Source organism: Sphaerodactylus townsendi, linkage group LG04 (assembly GCF_021028975.2).
Source record: "Sphaerodactylus townsendi isolate TG3544 linkage group LG04, MPM_Stown_v2.3, whole genome shotgun sequence".
Classification (NCBI taxonomy): Eukaryota; Metazoa; Chordata; class Lepidosauria; order Squamata; family Sphaerodactylidae; genus Sphaerodactylus; species Sphaerodactylus townsendi.
Genome location: NC_059428.1, coordinates 144,768,419 through 144,792,185, shown reverse-complemented (window position 1 = coordinate 144,792,185; position 23,767 = coordinate 144,768,419). Strand labels below are relative to the sequence as shown.

General features: G+C 49.9%; 1 protein-coding gene across 6 annotated transcripts in view; it reads right to left on the bottom strand.

Moving 5' to 3' along the window:
* Positions 1-23,767, bottom strand: part of SEPTIN12 (septin 12) — a 51,679-nt gene that overhangs the window by 10,908 nt on the left and 17,004 nt on the right. For 3 of the 6 annotated variants that reach the window (XM_048493614.1, XM_048493615.1, XM_048493616.1), the window contains exons 4-5: positions 6,125-6,313; positions 2,923-3,051 (exon numbers count right to left, since the gene is read on the bottom strand). In XM_048493614.1, the coding sequence (XP_048349571.1) occupies positions 2,923-3,051; positions 6,125-6,313 (318 nt within the window). Of the gene's footprint in view, positions 1-2,922; positions 3,052-6,124; positions 6,314-13,553; positions 13,574-13,796; positions 13,976-20,320; positions 20,456-23,767 lie in introns of those variants that run through there. The other 3 variants (XM_048493618.1, XM_048493617.1, XM_048493620.1) reach the window with 3 other exon arrangements.

The following is a 23,767-nucleotide window of genomic DNA, read 5'->3' as shown; positions in this document are numbered from 1 at the left end:
GCTCACATGCAGGATGTGAAAGCAATGGCCTTCTGCTGCTGCTGCTCCTGAGCACCTGGTCTGCTAAGGCATTTGCAATCTGAGATCAAGGCGGATCAAGATTGGTAGCCATAGATCGACTTCTCCTCCATAAATCTGTCCAAGCCCTTTTTAAAGCTATCCAGGTTAGTGGCCATAACCACTTCCTGTGGCAGCATATTCCAAACACCAATCACACGTTGTGTGAAGAAGTGTTTCGTTTTATTAGTCCTAATTCTTCCCCCCAGCATTTTCAGTGAATGCCCCCTGGTTCTAGTATTGCGAGAAAGAGAGAAAAATTTCTCTCTGTCAACATTTTCTATCCCATGCATAATTTTATAGACTTCAATCATATCCCCCCTCAGACGTCTCCTCTCCAAACTAAAGAGTCCCAAACACTGCAGCCTCTCCTCATAAGGAAGGTGCTCCAATCCTTCAATCATCCTCGTTGCCCTTCTCTGCACTTTTTCTATCTCTTCGATATCCTTTTTGAGATGTGGCGACCAGAACTGAACACAGTACTCCAAGTGCGGTCGCACCACGGCTTTATATAAGGGCATGACAATCCTTGCAGTTTTACTATCAACTCCTTTCCTAATTATCCCCAGCATAGAGTTTGCCTTTTTCACAGCTGCCATGCATTGAGTTGACATTCCCATGGAACTATCAACTAAGACGCCCAAATCCCTTTCCTGGTCTGTGACTGATAGCACTGACCCCTGTAGCGTGTATGTGAAGTTTGGATTTTTTGCCCCTATGTGCATCACTTTACATTTTGCTGCATTGAACTGCATTTGCCATTTCTTAGCCCACTCACCTAATTTATCAAGGTCCGCTTGGAGCTCTTCGCAATCCTTTGCGGTTCTCACCACCCTACATAATTTGGTATCATCTGCAAACTTGGCCACCACACTACCCACCCCTACTTCCAGGTCATTTATGAATAAGTTAAAGAGCACTGGTCCCAATACGGATCCTTGGGGGACACCACTCCCTACATCTCTCCATTGTGAGAACTTCCCATTTATACCCACCCTTTGTTTCCTGTTCCTCAACCAGTTTTTAATCCATAGGAGGACTTCCCCTCTTATTCCTTCATTGCTGAGTTTTCTCAACAGTCTCTGGTGAGGAACTTTGTCAAAAGCCTTTTGGAAATCCAAGTAGACAATGTCCACTGGTTCCCCCTTATCAACCTGTCTGTTTACACCCTCAAAGAACTCTAGTAAGTTTGTAAGGCAGGACTTGCCTCTGCAAAAGCCATGCTGACTCTTCCTCAGAAGGTCTTGCTTTTCTACATGTTTAATAATTTTATCTTTAATGATAGATTTTACTAATTTTCCAGGAACAGATGTCAAACTGACTGGCCTGTAATTTCCTGGGTCCCCCCTAGACCCTTTCTTAAAGATTGGTGTGACATTGGCCATCTTCCAGTCTTCAGGGATGGAAACCGTGGAGGCCACTACCAGTCACAGTAGATCATTAGGTGTGAGGTGGCTGAGACGAGATTCATTCGTTCAGGCTAGCGTGGAACACTGTGGACACTGAAGGTCTGTGGGACCGCCAAATATGGGACCAGGCTGGAAGACCACCTGTGCCTTCTGGATCCACAGCAGCAGCTCCTAAGGCAGGCTGTGGCTTCCTTGGAATGTCACCCTGGCAATACCCTAATAGGAAGATTGGAGGCTTACAACACAGTCTTTGATCCTCTGAAGATGCCAGCCCCAGATGCAGGTGAAATGTCAAGAGCTACTAAAACACGGCCACACAGCCCGGAAACCACACAGCACCCCAGTGATTCCGGCCGTGAAAGCCTTTGACAATACACTGAACACAGCCTTTGATGACAAGACCTCAAACTGTCGCACCTGGGGAATGTAGGGTGATGTCAAGTTGGGATAAATGTAGGGCAGAGGCGGTCCATTCTGGGGATGTGGTAGCTCGCTGCTCAAACCACAAGGAAAAGAGTCAGGCTGTCCTTGACCAGGGCCCAAGCATTTTCCCCTCTGGCCCCGGCCTTGTGGAATGCTCTCTCAAATGAGATCAGGCCCCTGTGAGACGTGTCACAGGCCCCTTCCGCACATGCAGAATACTGCGCTTTCAATCCACTTTCAATGCTCTTTGAAGCTGTGCGGAATAGCAAAACCCACTTGCAAACCCTTGTGAAACTGGATTGAAAACGCATTATTCTGCATGTGCGGAAGGGGCCACAGTTCCACATGATATGTAAGATGGAGCTATTTCGCCTGGCCTGTGATTGAGGGCAGCAAAAATATTTCCAATAGAGATGGCCTCCCTGCTCCCTGTCCTTGCCCCAGCGTGGTGTAGTGGTTAAGAGCAGGTGGATTCTAATCTGGAGAACCGGGTATGATTCCCCACTCCTCCACCTGAGTGGCGGAGGCTTATCTGGTGAACCAGATGTGTTTCCACACACCTGCATTCCTGCTGAGTGACCTTGAGCTAGTCACAGTTTTCTGAGAACTCTCTCAGCCCCACCTACCTCTCAAGAGGCAGAGCCCTTCGGGGATGGGGCGGTATAAAAGCCTCAGAAATAAATAAATAAAGGTATCTGTTGTGGGGAGAGGAAGGGAAAGGAGCTTGTAAGCCTTACAGGACAGAAAGGTGGGGTATAAATCCAAACTCTTCTTCCTCCTTTTTTTAAACCTTATTTTTACCTTATTCCTTTGTCCTTTTCCCTTTAGTCGGTTTGATTTTACCATTACGGGTTATCACGCCAGGAATTGAAACTGTATTTTAATTATTATGTATTACTGTAAAGTGCCCTGAGCCCGTAAGGAGAAGGGCAGCCTATAAACCCACAAATAAATGGATAAAATAAATAAGAACAGAGAGGAGGCCTTCCCTCAAGATGGCAAAATTGCAGGAAGGTTCTCTCTGAATCCTTACCGTGGGTCACGGAGAGGAGCTGCACCGTCTTCGGAATGCGTTCCTCATAGCCTGGGCAGGAGGACTTCCGGCTCACCTTGGATTTGAAGAGCGTGTTCACCATGGTGGACTTGCCGAGGCCGCTCTGTCCTGAGGTGGAGAAAGAGAAGAGGACCGTGTGAAACCGTCCTGACGGCTGAAGAGGTGGGAAGCAGTAGGTTTAAGAACCATGCGGTGAAACACAGGATCGGCTCAGACCGGTTCACGACAAAACATAATGAAAACAAGAGGCTGAAATGTTGACGGCGATTTTGTTTTTCAAAAATATATAAATAATAGGGAGTGAAATAGGGAGAGCCAGTGTGGTGTAGTGGTTAAGAGCAGGTGGATTCAAATCTGGAGAACCGGGTTTGACTCCCCACTCCTCCACCTGAGTGGCAGAGGCTTATCTGGTGAACCAGATGTGCTTCCGCACTCCTGCATTCCTGCTAGGAGTTCTTCGGAACCCTCTTAGCCCCAACTCCCTCAGAAGGTGCCGGTTGTGGGGAGAGGAAGGTGAACCAGATGTGTTTCCGCACTCCTACTTTCCTGACCTTGAGCTAGTCACAGTTTTCTTAGAACTCTCTCAGCCCCATCTACCTCACAAGGTGTCTGCTGTGGGAAGAGGAAGGGAAAGGAGCTTGTAAGACACCTTGAGTCTCCTTACAGGAGAGAAAGTGGGGTATAAATCCAAACTCTTCTTCTCTTCTTCTAAAATGGGGAAAAGTGTATTAGAAGAATACCCTGCCCTTTTCCTGTCTCATTCACTTAAAACAATTCTCCTCCTTTCCCTGCTCTGATGATTCTGTGAGGCAGAGGAAGAGACTCTGGTATTAATGGTTCAATGGCTTGCTATAATTCTATGTCACTAACATTTTTTGACTTAGATGCATTTTAAAGTATTTATTATGATTTTCTACTGTTTTAACTGAGCTTGGAAATCGCTCTGCACCTTCTAAGGAAGGGCAATGAAAAACTTGTAATAAATAAACAAAATAACCAAGTGAAATGGCAGTTTTGTCCAAAGTGCTAAAGACAAACATGGGTCGAATCCCCACTACCGTCTTAGCCAGGTTTCAGAACACAAACTGACCAGGTTTGAGGGACGACCTCCCCGGTCGAATCCCCACTACTGTCTTAGCCAGGTTTCAGAACACACACTAACCAGGTTTGAGGTTGTTTGTGTTCTGAAACCTGGCTAAGACGGTAGTGGGGATTCGACCGGGGAGGTCGTCCCTCGAACCTGGTTAGTTTGTGTTCTGAAACCTGGCTAAGACGGTGGTGGGGATTCGACCATGCAAAGAAGTAGACTCTTTGCATGTGTGAATGAATGGGGGATCTAGCAGGGCATCACAGAGAGGGAAATGGCAAATACAACATGGGGACTGCTGCCTGTGGGTGTAAAAAAGGGAAATAAATCACAGATCCGAGCGTTACTGATATGAATCATGGCTGTAGGCATCTAATTGTGTGGCTTAACGCTTCTTCGAATAATAAAGAAACCCTGAAGGAGAAGTCAGGAAGAAGAGCTCTAGCCTGGTTTGGGTTTTAACCTTTTCCCCTGTACCGTTTTGTTGACCTCCAGTTGGCCCTATAGGGAATAAAACATGTAGGATTCTCCTTCTGTGCAGCGAACAGCAACTCCATGGTGGGAACAGAGGCAGGAAACATTATGTAGGGAAGAGAGGTAAACTCACCTTCCCTCTGTGACCCTGATCTGAATTAAGGCTGAGGTATATTTAAAAAAAAAATCACAGGAGATACGTTCATGGATATCCCACGAACATTTATGTTTCTCCAGAAAACAAAGGCTCATCTCCAAAAAGTGAAGACTTTGGGAAGAGGAAAAAGGAGGGCAATCTTGGTTGGCCTCAGCTTCCTTCCTCATCTGCCTGAGGAAGGACACTGTTAAACATTGGCACGTGCATAATTCTCCTGCACTCCATATCTTTCCTGATGAAGGCTGTTGTGAAATCCAGAAGTCTGCACATTATTATAGTGCATAGTTTTATCTGCCTGTTAGATCCAATGGCAGAATGCCTCTTCCTTTGGGATGAATGTGGAAAACTAAGCATATTTCCCCCCATCTCCAGCAGCGTCTGTCTGTCTGTCTGTCTGTCTGTCTGTCTGTCTGTCTGTCTGTCTGTCTGTCTGTCTGTCTGTCTGTCTGTCTGTCTGTCTGTCTGTCTGTCTGTCTGTCTGTCTGTCTTTTCCTCTCCTTGCTGGCTGGGCCCCTTTTTCTTCTTGTTTGTTTACCCAGAGCTTTCCCCAAAGAGGGCTTATCTGGCTTCAAGGGGCTTCCCTCTCCCTGTCACCAGCTGCTCTGTCCTCCCCACCCCTCTCTGCATGCATACCCCCTTTTAAGTTCAGAAAACGTCAAACTTGTCCACATTTGGAGAAGGAAGAGAAGGAAAATTTCCCAGGATTGATTGAAACCAGATGTGCCGCCTCCAGTAAGGGGTCGGTGGAGTCACAGCTGGAACGGCTTTCAGCGTTCCCGTTCTTGGCTCCTAATTGGCCAGCACCGCCCCCGATGGCTTTGGCACTGCATGAAGGTTGTACTGGGGGCAGGAGTTCCTGGCCAGCATCCAAGTGGGGGAAACGACAGGGCAGGCAAAACCTTCCCTATTGGCTGTTGGCTGGAGGAATACCCAGGTTCTAACAGCAATGCCTGGCAGAAGGGCTGTTTGTGACCTGATCCTCAGCGCGTCTACTCAGAAGTCTGTCCTGTGGGACTAGGAGGCAGAGGCGTATCTAGGGAAAGTGTAGCCTGGTGCAAAATCTGAGTCCCCCCACCCCCCTATTTGGGCGGCTGCACTCCCCTGCCATGATCAAACCTTTTTTGCACCTGGACTTGAAGTCAGTGGGGAGGGGAGAAGGAGGGGGGTGCGGGCGATTTTGTGCCCCCCTTGGGACTAAATGGCCGCAGTCCAGGGACATTTGACCCCATATGTCCCCCTGGGCGGTATGCCCCTGCAGGGGGGTGTCCTGCTCAGCTTTCCCTTTGCAATAATTTCAGTATTAGTGAACTCACTGGGTTTGTTTGGTCCATGGCCTGTTAATCCGCAAGCACAAAGAATAGAAATAAAGGAAAGGTACAGACTCTTTCCCATGGCCATCCCATCCTATTCCACCACAGTTTGGACCACCACAGACCACAAGCATGCAGGGGTGCAGAGCTCACCTACGACCATGATGTTGAATTCAAAGCCAGTCTTCATGGTCTTGATCCGCATCTGGTCCAGCACTGCCTCGATTCCCACATAGCCAAACAGCTCCCGATCCCCGGTTACAGGTGCAGGGGCATTCAGGGGCGGTGGCCCCCGAGCTGGCTCGTCTTCCATGCTAATCCACAAAGGCTCCGGGCTGCCTTCTGAAAGAGGAAGAGAGAGAAGAGAATCCTGAGCCAGGTACGAGGCTTCCTCCGTGGGACTTTCTCTTCCGTTTGCTCCCCTGTTGCACTTCTGCAATGAGGGTCCTGTGACAAAAATGCCCCTTGAACCAGCTGGTAAAACTAACCATTTCTGGCTTGAGAAATTCCTGGGGATTTGAGGGCACAGCCTGGGAGGGGACACGGGAACTCATCTCCAGGGACAGGGGAACTCATCTCCGTCATCATGAGATCAGTTGTAATTCTAGGAGATCTCCAGGCCAAACCTGGAAGCTGACAACCCTATGTTGCTGCAGCGTGGTGTAGTGTTTAAGAGCGAGTGCATTCTAATCTGGAGAACCGGGTTTAATTCCCCACTCTGCCACTTGAGCTGTGGTGGCTTATCTGGTGAACCAGGTTAGCTTGTGCACACCAATCCATGCCAGCAGGGGGACCTTGGGCTAGTCACAGCTCTTCGGAGCTCTCTCAGCTCCACCTACCTCACAGGGTGTTTGTTGTGAGGGGGGAAGGGCAAGGAGATTGTAAGCCCCTTTGAGTCTCCTTACAGGGGAGAAAGAGGGGATATAAATCCAAACTCTTCTTCTTCTTGAACATGTCCCAACCCATTTTAAGTAAGTCTAGTGATGTTCTGTGCACACTACCCTGTGGGAGCAGATTCAAATTTATTTATTTTAGGCTCACAGACCAAAAGTAAAGCTTGGGACAGAATAACACAGGTTCCAAAATAATACAATAAAAGACGTTCCAAGAAAACCATAAAATCTGAGGGGGAAGTAAAAAAGGATGTAACCAGTGATGGGATTCAAACAATTGAACAACTGGTTCCGGTGGTGGGATTCAAATAATTTAACAACCGGTTGTTTGCAGGCACCATTTTAACAACCGGTTCTGCCGAAGCGGTGCGAACCGGCTGAATCCCACCACTGGGTGTAACCATTCACTATAATTAGTAATGAGCTTCCTCCATTGTCCCTTCTGCAAAGCATCCAAAGCTATCCCTAGGCCTAGGCGGTGAAGGCACCAGCGACAGGTGTGTCTCTGTACGGGAGAAGGGTGTGCGTGTCTGGGGGCAAATCAATGAATGTACTGGAAGAGCCCCCCAGCAGCAAAAGAGGCCAGAGAGAAAGCAACCTTCCCTTGCAGCCTGCAATCAGCCCGGCTGGCCTTTCACAAGACATGATTGTGTTCACTGGGAGAGCTGCGAAACAAAAAGCAGAAGTGGATGAAGATATACAACAACAACGCCCCCGCCCTGCACAGCCACCCTGGCAACCTCTTTGACAGGGAAAGTGCAGGGCAGCCAACAGATCTGAATATGCAGCCCCCCCGGGGGCAGTTTCTAAGGGTCTACGCTGGGGGGCTTGGACGGGTGCCTGGGACTGGGGGGAGGTTTGCTGAAGCGCTACATTTTCCCAGGATTGAAGACGCCTGAACAACCGACGGAGCCTGTGTGATTTGCAGGAAACGGGCCAGGGACATAAGTGAGACAGTAAATATTTGTTAGACTATGCCAACATGGAATATACAGCTCTTTGAAAAAAGGAAACAGAGGTGTTGACCGCATGTTATGAAGCAGATCTGTGACTGGGTTCACAGGTACACTGCCTCAGAACACGGAGGCTCCATTCAGCCTTCATGGTTGAAAGACTTCTACAAAATACACTGCACATGATGGATAATATAGCCTCTCCCCCCCCCACGCGTTCAGTGCTAGTAAAAAAATGCGTGCCCAACCATCCACTGGAGCCCACCGTCCATTTTTTACCCACAATTCCTTTCTGGTGCCCCAGTTTCTGGCACAAAGGGCTGAATAACTCATTAAAGAAGAAAGTCCTATTATTGATTGGCTGGGCAGCCTTCTACCAGGACTTCGAGGCTTTTCTTTCACAAGAAAGTTGCGCCATTATGTCTATTCAATGCAGACACCGCAAATCGAGAACTTTTTTTCCCCTTCACCAGGGTGACTTCCAAATTATCTTGGGAGCCTCTCTCACAATAACAAATGGGAAGTTTCAAACTCGCTGCCGGATGACGTCAGAACAGCCACAAAGGTAGGCCAGGCTGAAAGGAGACCAGGCAAATTTCACCGAAGAGAGGCATTTGTAATGCCAATGAGCTGTCTTGCCAGCCTATTAGGAATCCAACTAGAAAATGAAGCGCAACAGCTTTGCATGTCATTGGTGATATCCTCACTGGTGATTAATCCTGGGATAGTCACCTGAAATATCCAGGTTCCCTTGAGATCTCCTCCCAGCCAAACTGTGGAACACAGATCAGTCCTGTCTCTGGCGCTCCCCCCCTCCCATCATGGGATTTTCCTGGATCTGCTTGTATATTAAGGTGACCAGATTGTTACCTTTTAAAACTGGGACAGGGGAGCGCGTGCATGCACGCACGGCCGCAGGAGCACACTGCCTTTTGGGGCGCTCCCCAGTTTCCTGCCTGAACAGGGGGCGCCCCAGAAGGCAGTGCGGCAGGCTGCCACACTGCCTTCTGGGGCGCTCCCCTGTTTCCTGCCCTGTGACAGGGCGGGAACCGGGAGCGCCCCAGAAGGCAAAATCGGGACAGTTAAAAAACCCAGTAGGACGTGGGACAGATTGGTTTAAGGCAGGACTGTCCCGCCAAAAGCGGGACGTCTGGTCACCTTATTGTATATGCACCTTTTTGAAAAAAACACTCCAATGGGAGCTAATAGGAGATGGGAGCTACACATTTGAGGGTCCATAACTTTGGCCCCCATAAACCAAACTTCACCAAACCTGGCTGGTATCATCAGGAGGGTATCCTACAGATACCACCCAGTTTTTGTGAAGTTTGGTCTAGGGGGTTCAAAGCTATGGACTCCCAAAGGGGGTGCCCCCATCCCCCATTGTTTCCAATGGGGGCTAATAGGAGATGGGGGCTACACATTTGAGGGTCCATAACTTTGGCCCCCATGAACCAAACTTCACCAAACCTGGGTGATATCATCAGGGGGGTCTTCTAAAGATACTCTGAAATTTTGATGCTGCTAGATTAACAATTGCACCCCTGACAGCAGGTACACACACACACACACCCAAGGGGCAGGCCTATGTCTTCACCAGAAACATGCTGCAGTGAGGATGTTGGAACCTGGATGAAAAGGTGCCGATTCTTTTGAAACTTGGTTGTATCTAGATTAAATTTTCAGTGGGAATTCAGCCATTGTTTGAGCACAAGGGTGGGTGAGGAATCTGGCTCCCTAACTTTTTTGCCCTGTGCAGGAGTGAAAGTTTGCTCTCGTTTCCAGGTTCAGGATGTTTCATTATGCAGGTTGGGTTAATGCAAAGGCACACGCTTGTTACAAGCTGGAACACCACCACTCCGTTCACACATGACACTTCTGCTCCCTTAACCCCTCAAAACAGGATCTTGTCCTATTGTGTCCCAGTCAGTGGTGGGATCCAAAAATTTTAGTAACAGGTTCCCATGGTGGTGGGATTCAAACAGTGGCGTAGCACCAATGGGGTGGGGCGGGGCACAACGGGGGCGTGGCTGGGCATTCCGGGGGCGGGGCATTAATAATTTCTCTGTTACTGTAAAAAACTCTTACTGTAAAAAAAAAGTTCCTAATTTCCAGCTGGTATCTTTCTGTCCATAATTTAAACTCATTATAGCAAGTCCTATCGTCTACTGCCAACAGAAACAACCACTTCTCCTCTAATTGACTGCCTGTCAAATACTTACTACTTTCAAATACTTAATTTTGTTTCTAGAAATCAAAAGAAGGATACTTTCCTTAAACAAGGAACTTTATCATATTACTAAAACATGTTATTAAAACAGCCCAACAGGGAGAATTATCCCGTTTTCTACCTTCGCTAACCAGCCCCAAAGGAAACAACAGGACTTTATGATTTTTGGACCTAATGGGATTTCTAACGGAAAAGCAGACCCAATTAGTAACCCGCTCTCGGCGCACACAAATAATTAGTAACCCACTCTCGGGAACTGGTGAGAACCTGCTGGATCCCACCTCTGGTGTCCCTGCCTGCCTTGGATGTGCGGGGGTTTCGACACAGGGCGGGCCACAAGGAAACGCAAGGCAGCCATTCGTTCCCCTTTCTTACAAAATAAAACCACAGCCCTCTCAGCGCTGCTCAAGGCAGCTCAATCCTGCAAGAGATCTGGGCTCTTCCGGCTCGCCTGATCTCATACAATCTCAGAAGTTAAGCCGGGTCAGCCCTGGTTAGCATTGGATGGGAGATCGCCTGGGAAGCCCAGGACTGAGACGCAGAGGCAGGCAAGGGCAAACCACCACTAGTCTCTCCTGCCTTGAGGGGGCTGCCGTAAGCCGACTTCAAACTGACAGCCCCTTTCCCCCCCCCCCCCGCCCCGCAGTCGTCCCTTTCCCCACTTGGAGAAGGAAAACCAGGGCCCAGTCTCTGAGCATAGCTGGAAGGTCAGCAAGAGTTCTCGAAAGACGGCCACCCCCTGCGTCCCTCCCAGAAGGAGACACAAACAGCCGAAAGCAGCCGGCTCTCCGGAGGCCAGACGCAAGGGCAGCTCACGAGCAATTCCCTCGCCTCGCACGACCTGTTTCCACAGCAGCAGACGGCTGAGCTCAAGCCGCCCTGTCTGGGGGGCGCAGCGAGAAAATTCTGGAACTCGCGGTGGGGGGGGGGGAGACGCAACTCCGTAGCTGTGCAGAGGTGGCAAGGAGCCTCCATGCCGGCCACTTGACAGGTTTCTGCAAACTACGCCAGGGTTGGATACAGTGACCCCAAACGCCAGTGGCAGCTGGTTCATTTGAACAGGTGGGCAGGCAGCCAGGATGTCACCGTTCCAAGGGGAGGAAGGAGAAATGCCATAGCTGGAGCCTTGCGGGGAATGATCCAGCCAGGAGGTCCTTCACCCTTAATCCCAGGCGGGTGGGGAAACTGCCGTTGGTTAGTTGGCAGCCGGGAGGAAGGATCTTGCGCACCCTCCAAAGTCCCCTGTGCAATTTTCTGAGCTCTGGAAGAGGCAGGAAGCACCGAATCCTCCAAAGATAAACTTTGTGCTGTTTGAGCAAATGGTCCACCGTGTTTTTGCTCTGCCGTTCCTCTACGAAGCTACCGGTGTGGCCTGATCCCCCTTTCTCCCCCAAAGTTACCATGGGGCATCACAGCAGTGGAAGGTCCAGTCCTGGATTGGGTCTCCAACACTGGCTACTTCCGTGTGCATCACTTTTATTGAGCACTGCTGAATCCTGGGAAACTCCCAAGACATTTTCTTCCCTGTCCCTTAAGGCTGGAACCCTGGACTGCCTGACAGGCGTATCTAGGGAAAATGTAGCCCGGTGCAAAATCTGAGTTTGCCACCCCTCTCCCCTGTATGGGCAGCCACTCTCTCCCACCACAACCACACAACTTTTTTGCACCAGGTCTTGAAGTCAGTGTATGGACCCAGGGGAAACGAGGAGGGTCATGGGGGGCGATTTTCTGTCCCCCCCCCCACGTGACTAAATGGCCGCAAGCCCGGGGACATTTGACCCCAAACGTTCCTCTGGGCGGTACGCCCCTGCTGCCCGATCAAATCAAGACAGCCCTCAGTATGGGGCGTTGCCGCATGCGTTTTAAATTTTTTTTAAAAAAAGAATATCCCATCTCTCGCATAGTGTGGCTGGCAGTAAATGTTAAGATTCCAACTCAAAAACACAGACTGGTAGTTTATGTTTTGGATTAGGAATGGGGAGACTCAGGTTCGAATCCTCAGTCAGGCGGAGGGAGACTGGGAACATAGCTTATTGGGAACCTTCATGGCAGGCCACTGTCCTGGTAAGCCGGTGGTGGCCAAAGCAAGCTGGATCTGGCAGCCCCATAAGGGCCCCTTGGCTCAGTTCATATTCCCGATCCACCCCAGCAGTCATTCATGAAGCCTGCTGGATGTCTTGGGCTGTGCTCTCTCTCTCTCTCTCTCTCTCTCTCTCTCTCTCTCTCTCTCTCTCTCTCTCGGCCTAACGTACCTCACAGGGTTGTTGTGAAGATGAAACAGAAGAAAGGAGAACCTCGCATGTTTCCCTGGACTCCTTGAGGGATGGGGGAGAGAGAAAAAAAAACCGAGAGAAATTTGAATGAGGGTAAGAATTTGTGGAGGGGCTGAGGCTCGGTTCCAGACCCTCTTCTTTGCGCACGAAGCCCCCTCCCTCCAGTTCAACCCCCAGATTAAAAAGAACAGGAAAGACCTCTCACTGTTGACAGCCCTGGAATGCCACCGCTGGCCGGAGTAGACAAGACGGAGCTAGAAGGACCAGAGGTCTGGCTCCAGATTAGTGAGCTAACCTGGCCAAAGTCCCTTCACTGCCCAGGCTAAATGAGCATAGGACTCCCCCCACCATAGAAATGAAGCAGACAGACCCTAGTACTTAAAGAGACCTCCTTCTGTGCCTCATCAATCAAGGACACTGCAGCAAAATGTTAAAAAAAAAGAGCCTTTGCAAGCAAGTCCAAAGAACTTTCATCTCTCCATCAAATTACAACAAACAGCCTTGTGGAGCAGGCCAGCGCTTCTATCCCCTGAAAGGCTGAGAAAAGCTGAGGCTGACAGGTGAAATTCAGAGCAGAGGTTCTGAGAAGAGACCTAGTTTTCATGCTCCTCCACACAAAAACATCCCCCGCACATAGCAAGGTAGCCTGTCAGGAAAGGAGTTGCACCTATCCTTCTTCCTGCCATGCTAGTTTTCTCAGAGCAAGAAACATTTTTGTGAACTGCTTGCCATAGGATGTGACAGAGGTCCTGGCGGCTGAAACAGCAGAGCTATTTCAGTGGGCTTCAACCAGATTGCCCTGTGCGGTCCTGAGTCCTCCACCACACGTTCTCCATGAACCACTGACTCTCAGCCCTGGCTCTCCCAACTCTATGGTCAGAACAAGGACTTGTCACTCGCCAGCATGGCCACAAGCAAGAAAGAAGTAACCCTTAAATAAAGGACTTTCTAAACCACCAATAATCCATGGTGTTAAATACAGTCCTGCCGGTCCAGCAGGGCAGGCCAAAGAACAGCCATGCGCCTAACACACCGATACGCCTCTTGCAACACTGACCCATACTGACGGGGTGGGGCAGGTTAAAAAATATGAATGGGGAAAGGACATCTACCTACGATTCCACAGAGCGGGGACAAAGGGAGCCTCCAAAACCTGAGATGTGCGCATTTGCGCATGGGCCCCCATGCAACCTGACCAACCCCTTTCAGTCTGTGCATGCCATGCTCCGGTACCTTGCTCCTCCAAGGCTGCTGCTGAGAATCCCCACCACGCCCACTAAGAGCCTCATTCCATGAGGGCTCCTCTTGCCTGGGGGAGAGGGATCCCCCCCATTGGAGGACAAAGAGGAGGCAGAAAAGATGCTGCAGTGGAGATAGATGCACTGGCTCCCCCCTCCTTTGTCTGCCAGCTTCCAGCCTGCCCCTCCTCCTGGAATTGGGGGCTCCACACACACACACCCCTTGCCCCGGTCCTACCTCTCCTCTCAGCCCCGAAGGAGGACGCCAGCAAAGAGGTCCCTCCTGCTCCCCAGTTCCATGGGCCAGGCGCATGCAAGCCTCTCCGGCTTCTGGTCCTCACATCTTACAGCGGGAGAGAAAGAGGAGTCCCCTCCCCTCTGCCAGCTCCCCCATTGGGATCAAACAGGAGAAACAGTGAGACCGGCTGCCTCGAACACATGACCAGAATGGCAATTGTGCTCCCTGTCCCCCGCTCCCCCTCCCTTTTCCTGGGACACCCCCTTCTGGCCCTTCGGGAACACAAGCCCCATTCAAGAAGTTTGCCCAATTGCAGAGGGAAGCACTCTTAGCCGGCTGCCTCTCCACATGGTTAGTGGCTTTGGACTGTGGTTTCCCCTCTCCTCTGCTGTGGATTCTCAGTGAGGCCAGAAGAGTTTGAAGACACAGGTTTGGGGCACCTGGCAGATAAGCATGCTTTTGGTCTAGGTGCTCACGGAAGGGGCAAATGTCTGCTCTTCTCAGAAAGCAGCTGGGTATTTTCTTATCACTGAACATTTATCCATGGAAAAATTTCCCTGCATGTAGACAACTAGCCTTTTATGGGAGTTTTAGGCATAGGCTTCTCCTGATACACTTATTTGCTACATGCAGGGAACCCTTTTTGTCCAATCGGTCCTGTGGAACCCCTGCTATAGTCAGACAAGCAAACTACCAGACCAGAGTCCATCTAGTCCAGCACTCTGCTACTCGCAGTGGCCCACCAGATGCCTTTGGGAGCTCACAGGCAGGATGTGAAAGCAATGGCTGTCTGCTGCTGCTGCTGCTCCCGAGCACCTGGTCTACTAAGGTATTTGCAATCTCAGATCTAGGAGGATCAAGATTGGGAGCCAGAGATCGACTTCTCCTCCATCAATCTGTCCAAGCCCCTTTGAAAGCTAATGATCTTTGCCTGTTCTGCTTTGGCATGCCAACCCCCAGGTGGCGGCTGGAGATCTCCTGCTATAACAACAGATCTCCAGGTGACAGAGGTCCAGGTGACCTTAGAGAGAACAGCTGCTTTGCAAAGTGGACTGTGGATTACACCCCCTGGAAGTCCCGCCCCTCCTCAGCCTCACCTTCCTCAGGCTCCACCCTCTACCTGGAATATTGTGTTCAGTTCTGGGCACCGCAATTCCAGAAGGATATTGACAAGCTGGAACAGGTCCAGAGGAGGGCAACCAAAATGGTAAAGGGTCTGGAATCCATACCCTATGAAGAGAGACTTAGGGAGCTGGGGATGTTTAGTTTGGTGAAGAGAAGGTTACAAGGTGTCATGATAGCCCTGTTTATATATTTGAAGGGATGTCATGTCGGTGAGGGAGCAAGCTTGTTTTCTGCTGCTCCAGAGACTAGGACCAGGAGTCATGGGTTCAAGGTGAAGGAAAAGAGATTCCACCAAACATCAGGAAAAAACTGATTGACAGTGGAATGCATGACCTCGGAGTGTGGTGGAGTCTCCTTCTTTGGAGGTTTTTAAAGAGAGGCTGGATGGCCATCTGTCAGGAGTGCTTTGATTGTGAGTTCCTGCATTGCAGGGGGTTGGACTTGATGGCCCTTGGGGTCTCTTCCAACTCTATGATTCTATGATTCACCCCCAGGAATTACCCAATCCAGAGCTGACAACCTAGTTTTGCTACATCTCTTGATCCCCCAGTTCTTGATATTTTGCAGGGCCTTTGGGACTCCCATCTGTGCAAAGTTGTCATCTCCTAAGAATCTCTAAATATATAAGCACCCTTTTACAGCCACAAGGAGAATAATTAACAAATTGTTGTTAACAGTTGTTCAGGTACATTTCAGGAAATTGAAAAAAACACACGCTACTTATTTTCAGTAAACATTTGCTGTAAAAGCTTTGTCATTTTCACCAAATTTGTCAATAAAAGAGAAACAATGTATCATCAACAACTTTTTACAAATGAAAAGCACAAGGTATTTCAGGAAACTGACATATAATAAACAGCATTACAGACTTTCCCAAAAAAAATGGTTTTGAAAAACTGTGGCAAGGAATTATTTCTTGCAACGCGCTCGCGTCCAGGTTACATGGTGGTAATTAACATCCAAATGAACAAGAGGATCTTGCCCTTCTGCACATGTAGAATAATGCACTTCCAATCTACTTTCACAACTGTTTGCAAGTGGATTTTGCTATTCTGCATAGCTTCAAAGAGCGTTGAAAGTGGATTGAAAGTGCATTACTCTGCACGTGCGGAAGGGGCCTTTATGTTACACAGCTTCCTCACAATTCTTGTGGGGTTTTTTGTGCCGATCCTCCTGGCCCAAACTCACTTCTATTCATATTTCTCAGTGCAGAATCTTAGGTAAGAATGTTTGTGAACATTCCACAGCTGAGAAAGCCCCTGAACGTTGCATGGCATCAGAACAGCTCAGCATTCACCTAAAGTGAGTGACACAGGAAACAAGCAGGTGGTTTTTTTTAAATCACAAAAAGGTTTCTTTCCTTTGTGCCTTGGAAGCGGCCAGCATTTCAGGCTGACTGGGAATATGGCCACTGCTCCCAATTATGTCGGGAGAGAACAGAGTTGGAAGGAACGGGTGAGAAGGAGGGATTTCTAAAGGATCTTGGCTCAAAAACAGGACGGGCACACATGGCTCTCTGAAAACTGACTTACAGGCTCTCTGAGAACTGACTTACAATGCAGGGCCCCCCTCCCCATTTGGCACAGAGACAGCCTTGAACATCCACAGCTGTAAAGGGCAAATGAGAAGTTTTGCATAGGGAGAGAATGGGGTAGGATAGAGTTGCCAACCTCCAGGTGGCTACCTGGAGATTCCCTGCTATTACAACTGACCTCCTGGCAACAGAGACCGGTTAACCTGGAGAAAATGATTGCTTTGGAGGGTGGACTCTGTAGCATTATACTCTGCTGAGTCACAGTTTTCTTGGAACTCTCTCAGCCCCACCTACCTCACAAGGTGTCTGTTGTGGGGAAAGGAAGGGAAAGGAGCTTGTAAGCCACACAGGAGAGACAGATAGAGTATAAATCTGAAACTGTCTCTCTTCTCTAGAGCTGGCAATTCTAGACCAAGCAAGCAAGGGGAACACAACCCTGCTATTAAAATGCAACCTTGCTGTCCTCGCAGAATCCCAAGTAAGATGAGCACATTCAGGGTATACTGCCAGATATCCCACCCTTGGCCCCAAGGCAGCCATTTCCTCTGGGGATCCAATCGTTATTATCTAGAGAACAGCTGGAATTCTGGGAGATCTGCAGGCCCATCCTGGAGGGTGGCAACAGTACCTCCAGCCCACATGCCTCGCTTTGCCTCCAGGGCAGGCGGGCGGCTCCCCCTCGAGAGGCAGATGTGGTTGCTGTTTCTCTACTACAACTGGCTTCATGTTTGCAGTACAGGAAGGAGCTGTCAAAACCCTTGCAGGAAGGATGTGGGTCACAGCAGGAGCCACAAGTCAGCACGATCCCATTCCCTGCAAACGCCAGGGGCTGCCGGAGAGATCCCGTGGATGCAGTGGCAGTTCCAAAGATATTTACCTCTCGTGGAGCAATGTAGCAGCCCTCTGCACAGGCACCCGGGCAAGCCTGCAGATGCACAGAGGAAGAGGAATGGGCTTCTACGCTGCAGGCTGGCTTCCCCGAGGTCACTGAGGGACTAGCACACGATTGGTACTTCCTGCCCTGCGGCTTCGTCTTCCTCCCAAGAGTGCTGAGCTGTACATTGTTGAGAAAGCGTGAGACCAAAGTGGCAGTCCGGGCGTGAGTGTGGGTGTGGGTGTGTGTACAGTGTGGCGGGTTTGAAGCTGCCCCCTGCGCAAGTGGGGAGGCATGGGGTCGTGAGGAGGCCAGGAGTGGCTCGGCCACTTCTGCCGTCCTTCCTGGAGGTTCTCCAAAATTGTGGGGCAGCGCCCTCCAGGGACAGAGGGGTGTTTGTGCCCACGCGCCTCAGAAAGCACCCGCAAGAGGGTCACAAACAGACACTCCGGAAGTGAACATGTGAAGCTGCCTCAGACTGAATGAGACCATTGGAAGGTGGACGCCCTGCCCCTATTCCTTACTGAGGCCCTCCCCTTCCCCAAACCACACCCTTTCCAGGTTTCACTCCTAAAATCTCCAGGAATTTCCCACCCCAAAGCTGGACACCCCAGCTACAACTCTTGGGAAGCTGCTGCTTCTAAGCCATTGGCTTCGGCCTGCTGACCCTTGGTCTCATGCCCAACATGGAGCAAGTGAGCATTGCTATTGTGGCAAAAAAGGGAAGGGTCATGTTCCTCTACCTATTCCCTCCCTCCTTGCGGCCCTGTTCTAGCTCTTCTATTTAGACACAATAGAAGAAGAAGAAGAAGAAGAAGAAGAAGAAGAAGAAGAAGAAGAAGAAGAAGAAGAAGAAGAAGAAGAAGAAGAAGAAGAAGAAGAAGAAGAAGAAGAAGAAGAGGAGGAGGAGGAGGAGGAGGAGGACGACGACGACGACGACGAGGACGACGACGAGGACGACAACGACTTTGGATTTATATTTCCCCTTTCTCTCCTGTAAGGAGACTCAAAGGGGCTGACAATCTCCTTTCCCTTCCCCCCGCCCCACAACAAACACACTGTAGGGTGGGTGGGGCTGAGAGAGCTCCGAAGAACTGTGACTAGCCCAAGGTCACCCAGCTGGCATGTGTTGGAGTGCACAAGCTAATCTGGTTCACCAGAGATGCCTCCACAGCTCAAGTGGCAGAGCAGGGAATCAAACTCGGTTCTCCAGATTAGAGTGCCCCTGCTCTTAACCACTACACCCTTCTTTCCAGAGACATACAAGAGGATGACATCCATTTTGGTAATTCCAGGAACATTCGAGCAAACTCTGGTCGCAGTGTCTCCCAGTGCCATGTGACAGTCATCATAGGGTTGCTCTGATTCCACATAAAGCTATTTCAAATGCCAGAAGCAGAACTGTAAAACAGGCACGAGGCACCGGAACATGCCCTAAATTCCTCTGCGCGTGGTCTACAAAGCCATCCTTGAACCACATCCTGACAAAACCCTTTTGTGCTGTTCATATATGAACTACTGGAGAATGCACCCAAACCAGCAAAATGCAACCAAGCCCTTAGAGATCAACGGCCACCCTTTGGAGCAGCAAAATCAAGAGAATGGAAATTAGAATTTGGCGGCTTCCAGATTCCACAGCGGCCAGGTCACTGTGCAACCTTTTGCTTGCTCATGTCACACGGCTCATCCCCTCGCAGATGGCACCCGCCCACCCAGCCTCCATCTGACACAATCAATCCCTGGCGAGGGAACTTCCTTTGCCAGGGAACACCTGCTTCCTGTCAACAGACGGGCACAGTGGGCAGAGGAAGTCGCCCGCAACAGGCATGGCTTTTCTCCACGCTCCAGATCTTGCTTGCTTTCCTGGTCCCTGATAAAGACAGAAATCCTAGCAAACCACACAGCAAAGCTAAGCTGGGTCAGTCCCAGGAATGGCAGGGCACCCACAGTTCTATGTAGGGATGCCAACTCTGGTCGGGGAGATTCCTGGAGATTTGGGGCAGTGGAGGTGGGAATTTGAAGAACGATTGCTCATAGACTCTATGCTATGCCATAGTGTTTTGTCTTGCGAAGCTGCTGTTTTCTCCAGAGGAAATTATAACTGTAGAAGAAGGAGAAGAATTTGGATTTATATTCCCCTCTCTCTCCTGCAAGGACACTCAAAGGGGCTTACATGGGGCTGAGAGAGCTCCAAAGAACTGTGACTAGCCCAAGGTCACCCAGCTGGCATGTGTTGGAGTGCACAAGCTAATCTGGTTCACCAGATAAGCCTTCACAGCTCAAGTGGCGGAGCAGGGAATCAAATCCAGTTCTCCAGATTGGAGTGCAACTGCTCTGAACCACTACATGATGCTGGCTCTCAGACCCAGCGGCCAAGTTTCAAAACGAAGGAGAAGGGAAATGTATTTATTTTATTCATTTGTACCCTGCCTCTCTCCCCAATGGGGACCCAAAGGGGCTTACATTGTTCCCGTCTCCTCAATTGTATCCTTACAACAGCCCTTTGAGGTAGGTTATGATAAGATTATGCATCTGGCCCAAGGTCACCCAGCGAGCTGAGTTGAGATTTGAACCTGGGTCTGCCACATACTAGTTTGACATTCTTAACCACGCCGGCATCAACATGTCAAGAGGTCTGATTAAGAATATATACGGTGCTATTAGTTTTCAGTGGCTTTTTACTGAACTCAGCTCCCAGTTACTGGCCCAATGTTGCCTAAAGAGAGGCAGCCACAAGAAGCAAAGCAGAGAGGGGCACAAACAGGAGAGGGAAACGTACATTCGCGGTGTGGAGATGAAGCCGGGGAAGGCCCCAAACCTCCCCAAGGGCTGCTCTAACCACAACCTGCGCTTCTTCTCCAAAAAAAAAAAAAGCCCACACAAACCTGCAGGCCTCTCAGGGACTGTGTTAAATTAACCGGCATTAATTGATTGACCTTGCGTATGTCCCCCAGAGCAAAGATATTTGTCTGTTTACCTCTCGCCTCTTACCTTCTCTCTCTTATGCCATTTCCCCTTCTCCCTAAGGCTGCCCTAATACCAGTCATGGGAATCAACCTTCCCATCTGTTGCCAACTGAACTCGAGAGGAAGAGAGACGGGCAGAGCGACAGTTGCCGAGGAGAGATCAAAGCGGAGAGGATGATGCAACGGTTGCTAGGCAGCAGTGATGTCACAAGGGGGGGGTTCCTCTTAAAGGAAGACTGCCCAGTCCACGGCCCTTGGAACGCATTTTTGGGAATTGGCGGGATGAAAGAGAACCGCTGAATTGGCTCCTGGGAAGATCTGTTAACACCCAGCTGGGCAGCCTTTGGGTTAAAACTTGGCAGCCGTGCCCCTGAAAGGCGCCCCCTGGTTTTCCTGCTGCATGCAGGGGTGGTCCCCGTGTGCAGGGGGTTCCTTGCAGAACAATGTAAAAAGAGATGGCGGAAGACAGAATTATTGAGACGAATGGCTTGTGGGTGTTTGTGTCATTCCTGTCATGTTGAAATGCAACAAGAAATGTGTCCAGCTATGTTGTCCTCTTGACAACCATGTGGGGTATGTTGGGCAGAAAGACAGAGAAAGAGAAAGAGCACACCCCCCCAAAGCCACACAAGTGAAATTCGTGACTGAGTGCAGACTTGAACCCAAAACCCAGTCTGATATCTCCGCCTCTAAGTTTCCCCCAGCACATGTAAAAGCAACTTGGCCCAATGGCTTAAAACAGAAACATGTATACAGAGAAAGTGCAAGTGCTCTATTAATGTGCAATAAAGTGCCTAAAACATACAAACAAAGTTGTATGCATTGTCAAAGGCTTTCACGGCCGGAATCACTGGGGTGCTGTGTGGTTTCCGGGCTGTATGGCCATGTTCTAGCAGCATTCTCTCCTGACGTTTCACCTGCATCTGTGGCTGGCATCTTCAGAGGATCTCCTCTGAAGATGCCAGCCACAGATGCAGGCAAAACGTCAGGAGAGAATGCTGCTAGAACATGGCCATACAGCCCGGAAACCACACAGCACCCCAAAGTTGTATGCACATTATTGCACATTAATAGAGCACTTGCACCTTCTCCGGGTATATGTTTCTGTTTTAAGCCATTGGGCATAGTGTAAATAGTAGGTCTCTCTATACAACCATCATGTTGCCCAAGATATATTGTAAGTAGTTGCTAAAAGCAACTTGGCAGCGGCGGCGAGGGAAAAGGCTACGGTGTTCCTTCACTCTCTTCTGCTCCTTGGCAAGCATTTGCAAAAGAAATAGTAATATGAAATAACCACAGAAGGTACCATGATGCTCAATGAAGACTTCCTTTCGGTTTTTGGGAAAAGTCCCTTGTTTCTGCTTGGAAGCCGCCGCCACCTTCCATTATGCCAGAAGCAGAGGCCTAAAGGCGCTCTGCAGATGCTCAGAAACGCTTTCCCCTCCAGCTGTTTTTCGGACAGGTTCAGAAGTTTGTTGCTATGACATGCCCAGAGACACAGGTGTCTGTCTATATCCTTGAAAGAGCTGCCCAAAACCTTTTGCAAGCCTGGGGCAAAAATATTGGCCTGTCCACCAAGTGCCAAAAAAGACACCGGAATTCACGAGTCGTCGTAAAAAACCACCAGTGTGTGCCAAGGGGCTCTCGTTCTGTGGAGTGATGATTAATGGGTGAGTTGTGAAACCCCACAGGGCACAGGGTTTACAAGTGATAGCCACCGTCCTCGCCTAATCTGTCAATCGCTTCTTTCCGTGTCCTCCTTGAAACAAAATTGCTGACAGCCGCCTCAAAGCCACAAGTTCTCTGCGGCTGACTGGAAAAAAGATCACAAAAGCCCCATCGTGCCAGTATGTTTATTTTGTTTAATTCAATTGATATCCACTGGCGGGGTTGCCAGATCTGGGTTGGAAAATACCTGGAGCTCTTTGGGGGGGGGGTGCCCGAGAAGGACAGGTAGGGTGAAACTTCATGGGGGTATAATGCCCACCCCGTCCACCTTTCAAAGCGGATATTTTCTCCAGGGGGAGGAAAATCTGCAGGTATTTATCAAGCCAGGGTTGGCAACCTTATGTAGAACGGCCCACAAACAGAGGGTGAAGGTCAGCCACAGGGAAAGGAGGTTTTAATGGTCACTTTTGCAGTGTGATGGGGGGAAAGGATTGCTCCCCAGATGTTCCCTAGGAACGTGTACGACTGTTCAGACAGCAGAAGTGCCCTCCCTGTACCTTGAGTGATTACACAGCTGTTCCTTCCAATGCTTAGGTAGGTGTTAAAGATCTTAGAGAACATCTTGGCCCCTTGCCACCTCCCTGTTTTTGCAAAGAGGCACGGGGATAGACTGGGGAAGAGATCAGACCGTGCCAAGCGATTTCAGAACTTGTCCCCAAGCCAAGGAAATGAGGGAAGTACAGAACAGGGTGGGAGGGGGAAAGGGAAAGGAACGCCAACCTCGCGGCTGGCATGGATACAAAATCATCATGTTTCACTCAAAAACTACAGGCCGGCCTCGGGACCTGCTAGCGGAAACACATTTGTCCCAGCCTGCCTTTACTTGGTGGGGAAAAAAAACAATTATGATAAAAGCCTCTTTTAGATGTCAAAGTAGCAATCCTCCATTTTTTGGCAGAGGGTGCTTGCTTTTTGTGAGCTCTGAGGGCGCTTGCTTTTTGTGAGTCAATAGGTTGTGCAAGCTTCCCCCCCCCATGTTTCAAAAACCTGAACCATCTATTTGACCGGAACAATGTGCATAAGTCACAGAGTTTGCTCTGTGCGACCGTGGACCAGCCAAACCTATTCCCAAAATGGTTGCTGTGGAGCAATGGGAATGAAGAAACAGAAAACCATCTTGGCATACCTACATGGAATTCCCCCCAGTGGAAGGGAATAGCTGTTGGGTTAGGCTGGAGCCCCAGGTGCCAGAAGGGCAGGTCAAAAGCATACTATGTAGCCGAATGTGAGGACAAAATGAAGGCAAAGAGAATGCGGTAAGCTGCTTTCGGTCCTTCCTGGGAAAAAGACAGGGTATAAATGATGTAACTAAGCCCTACCACCCCAAACGGGCAAGGAGAGGTGAGTGGCTCAGAGTTAGCTTATAGGCAGTAGAGGCAGCAGACAGGAGCAGCAGCCAGGTTAGGGGGCAGAAAGATGTTGGTAGAGGCCTCTGCGCTGGGCTTGGGGTTTGGAAGCAGAGGCGTAGCAAGGGGGGAAAGCACCGGTGCACTGGTGTGTCCTCTGCCCTGCCACGCCAACGTCCACCCCTGTCCTGCCCCAGAACGCCCCTGTCCTGGAACACCCCCGCCACACACCCCAGAACGCCTTCACCATGCCCCCACAGGGGTGTGCGCCCGGTGCGTTGCCACCCCTCTATCCCCTTGGAGCTACACCTCTGTTTGGCAGTGGGATGACTGGCCCTAGTTCTCTCTCATGATTTCAAATGCAGCGTCTAATTTTCCCCGCACGCCCAACTGTTTAT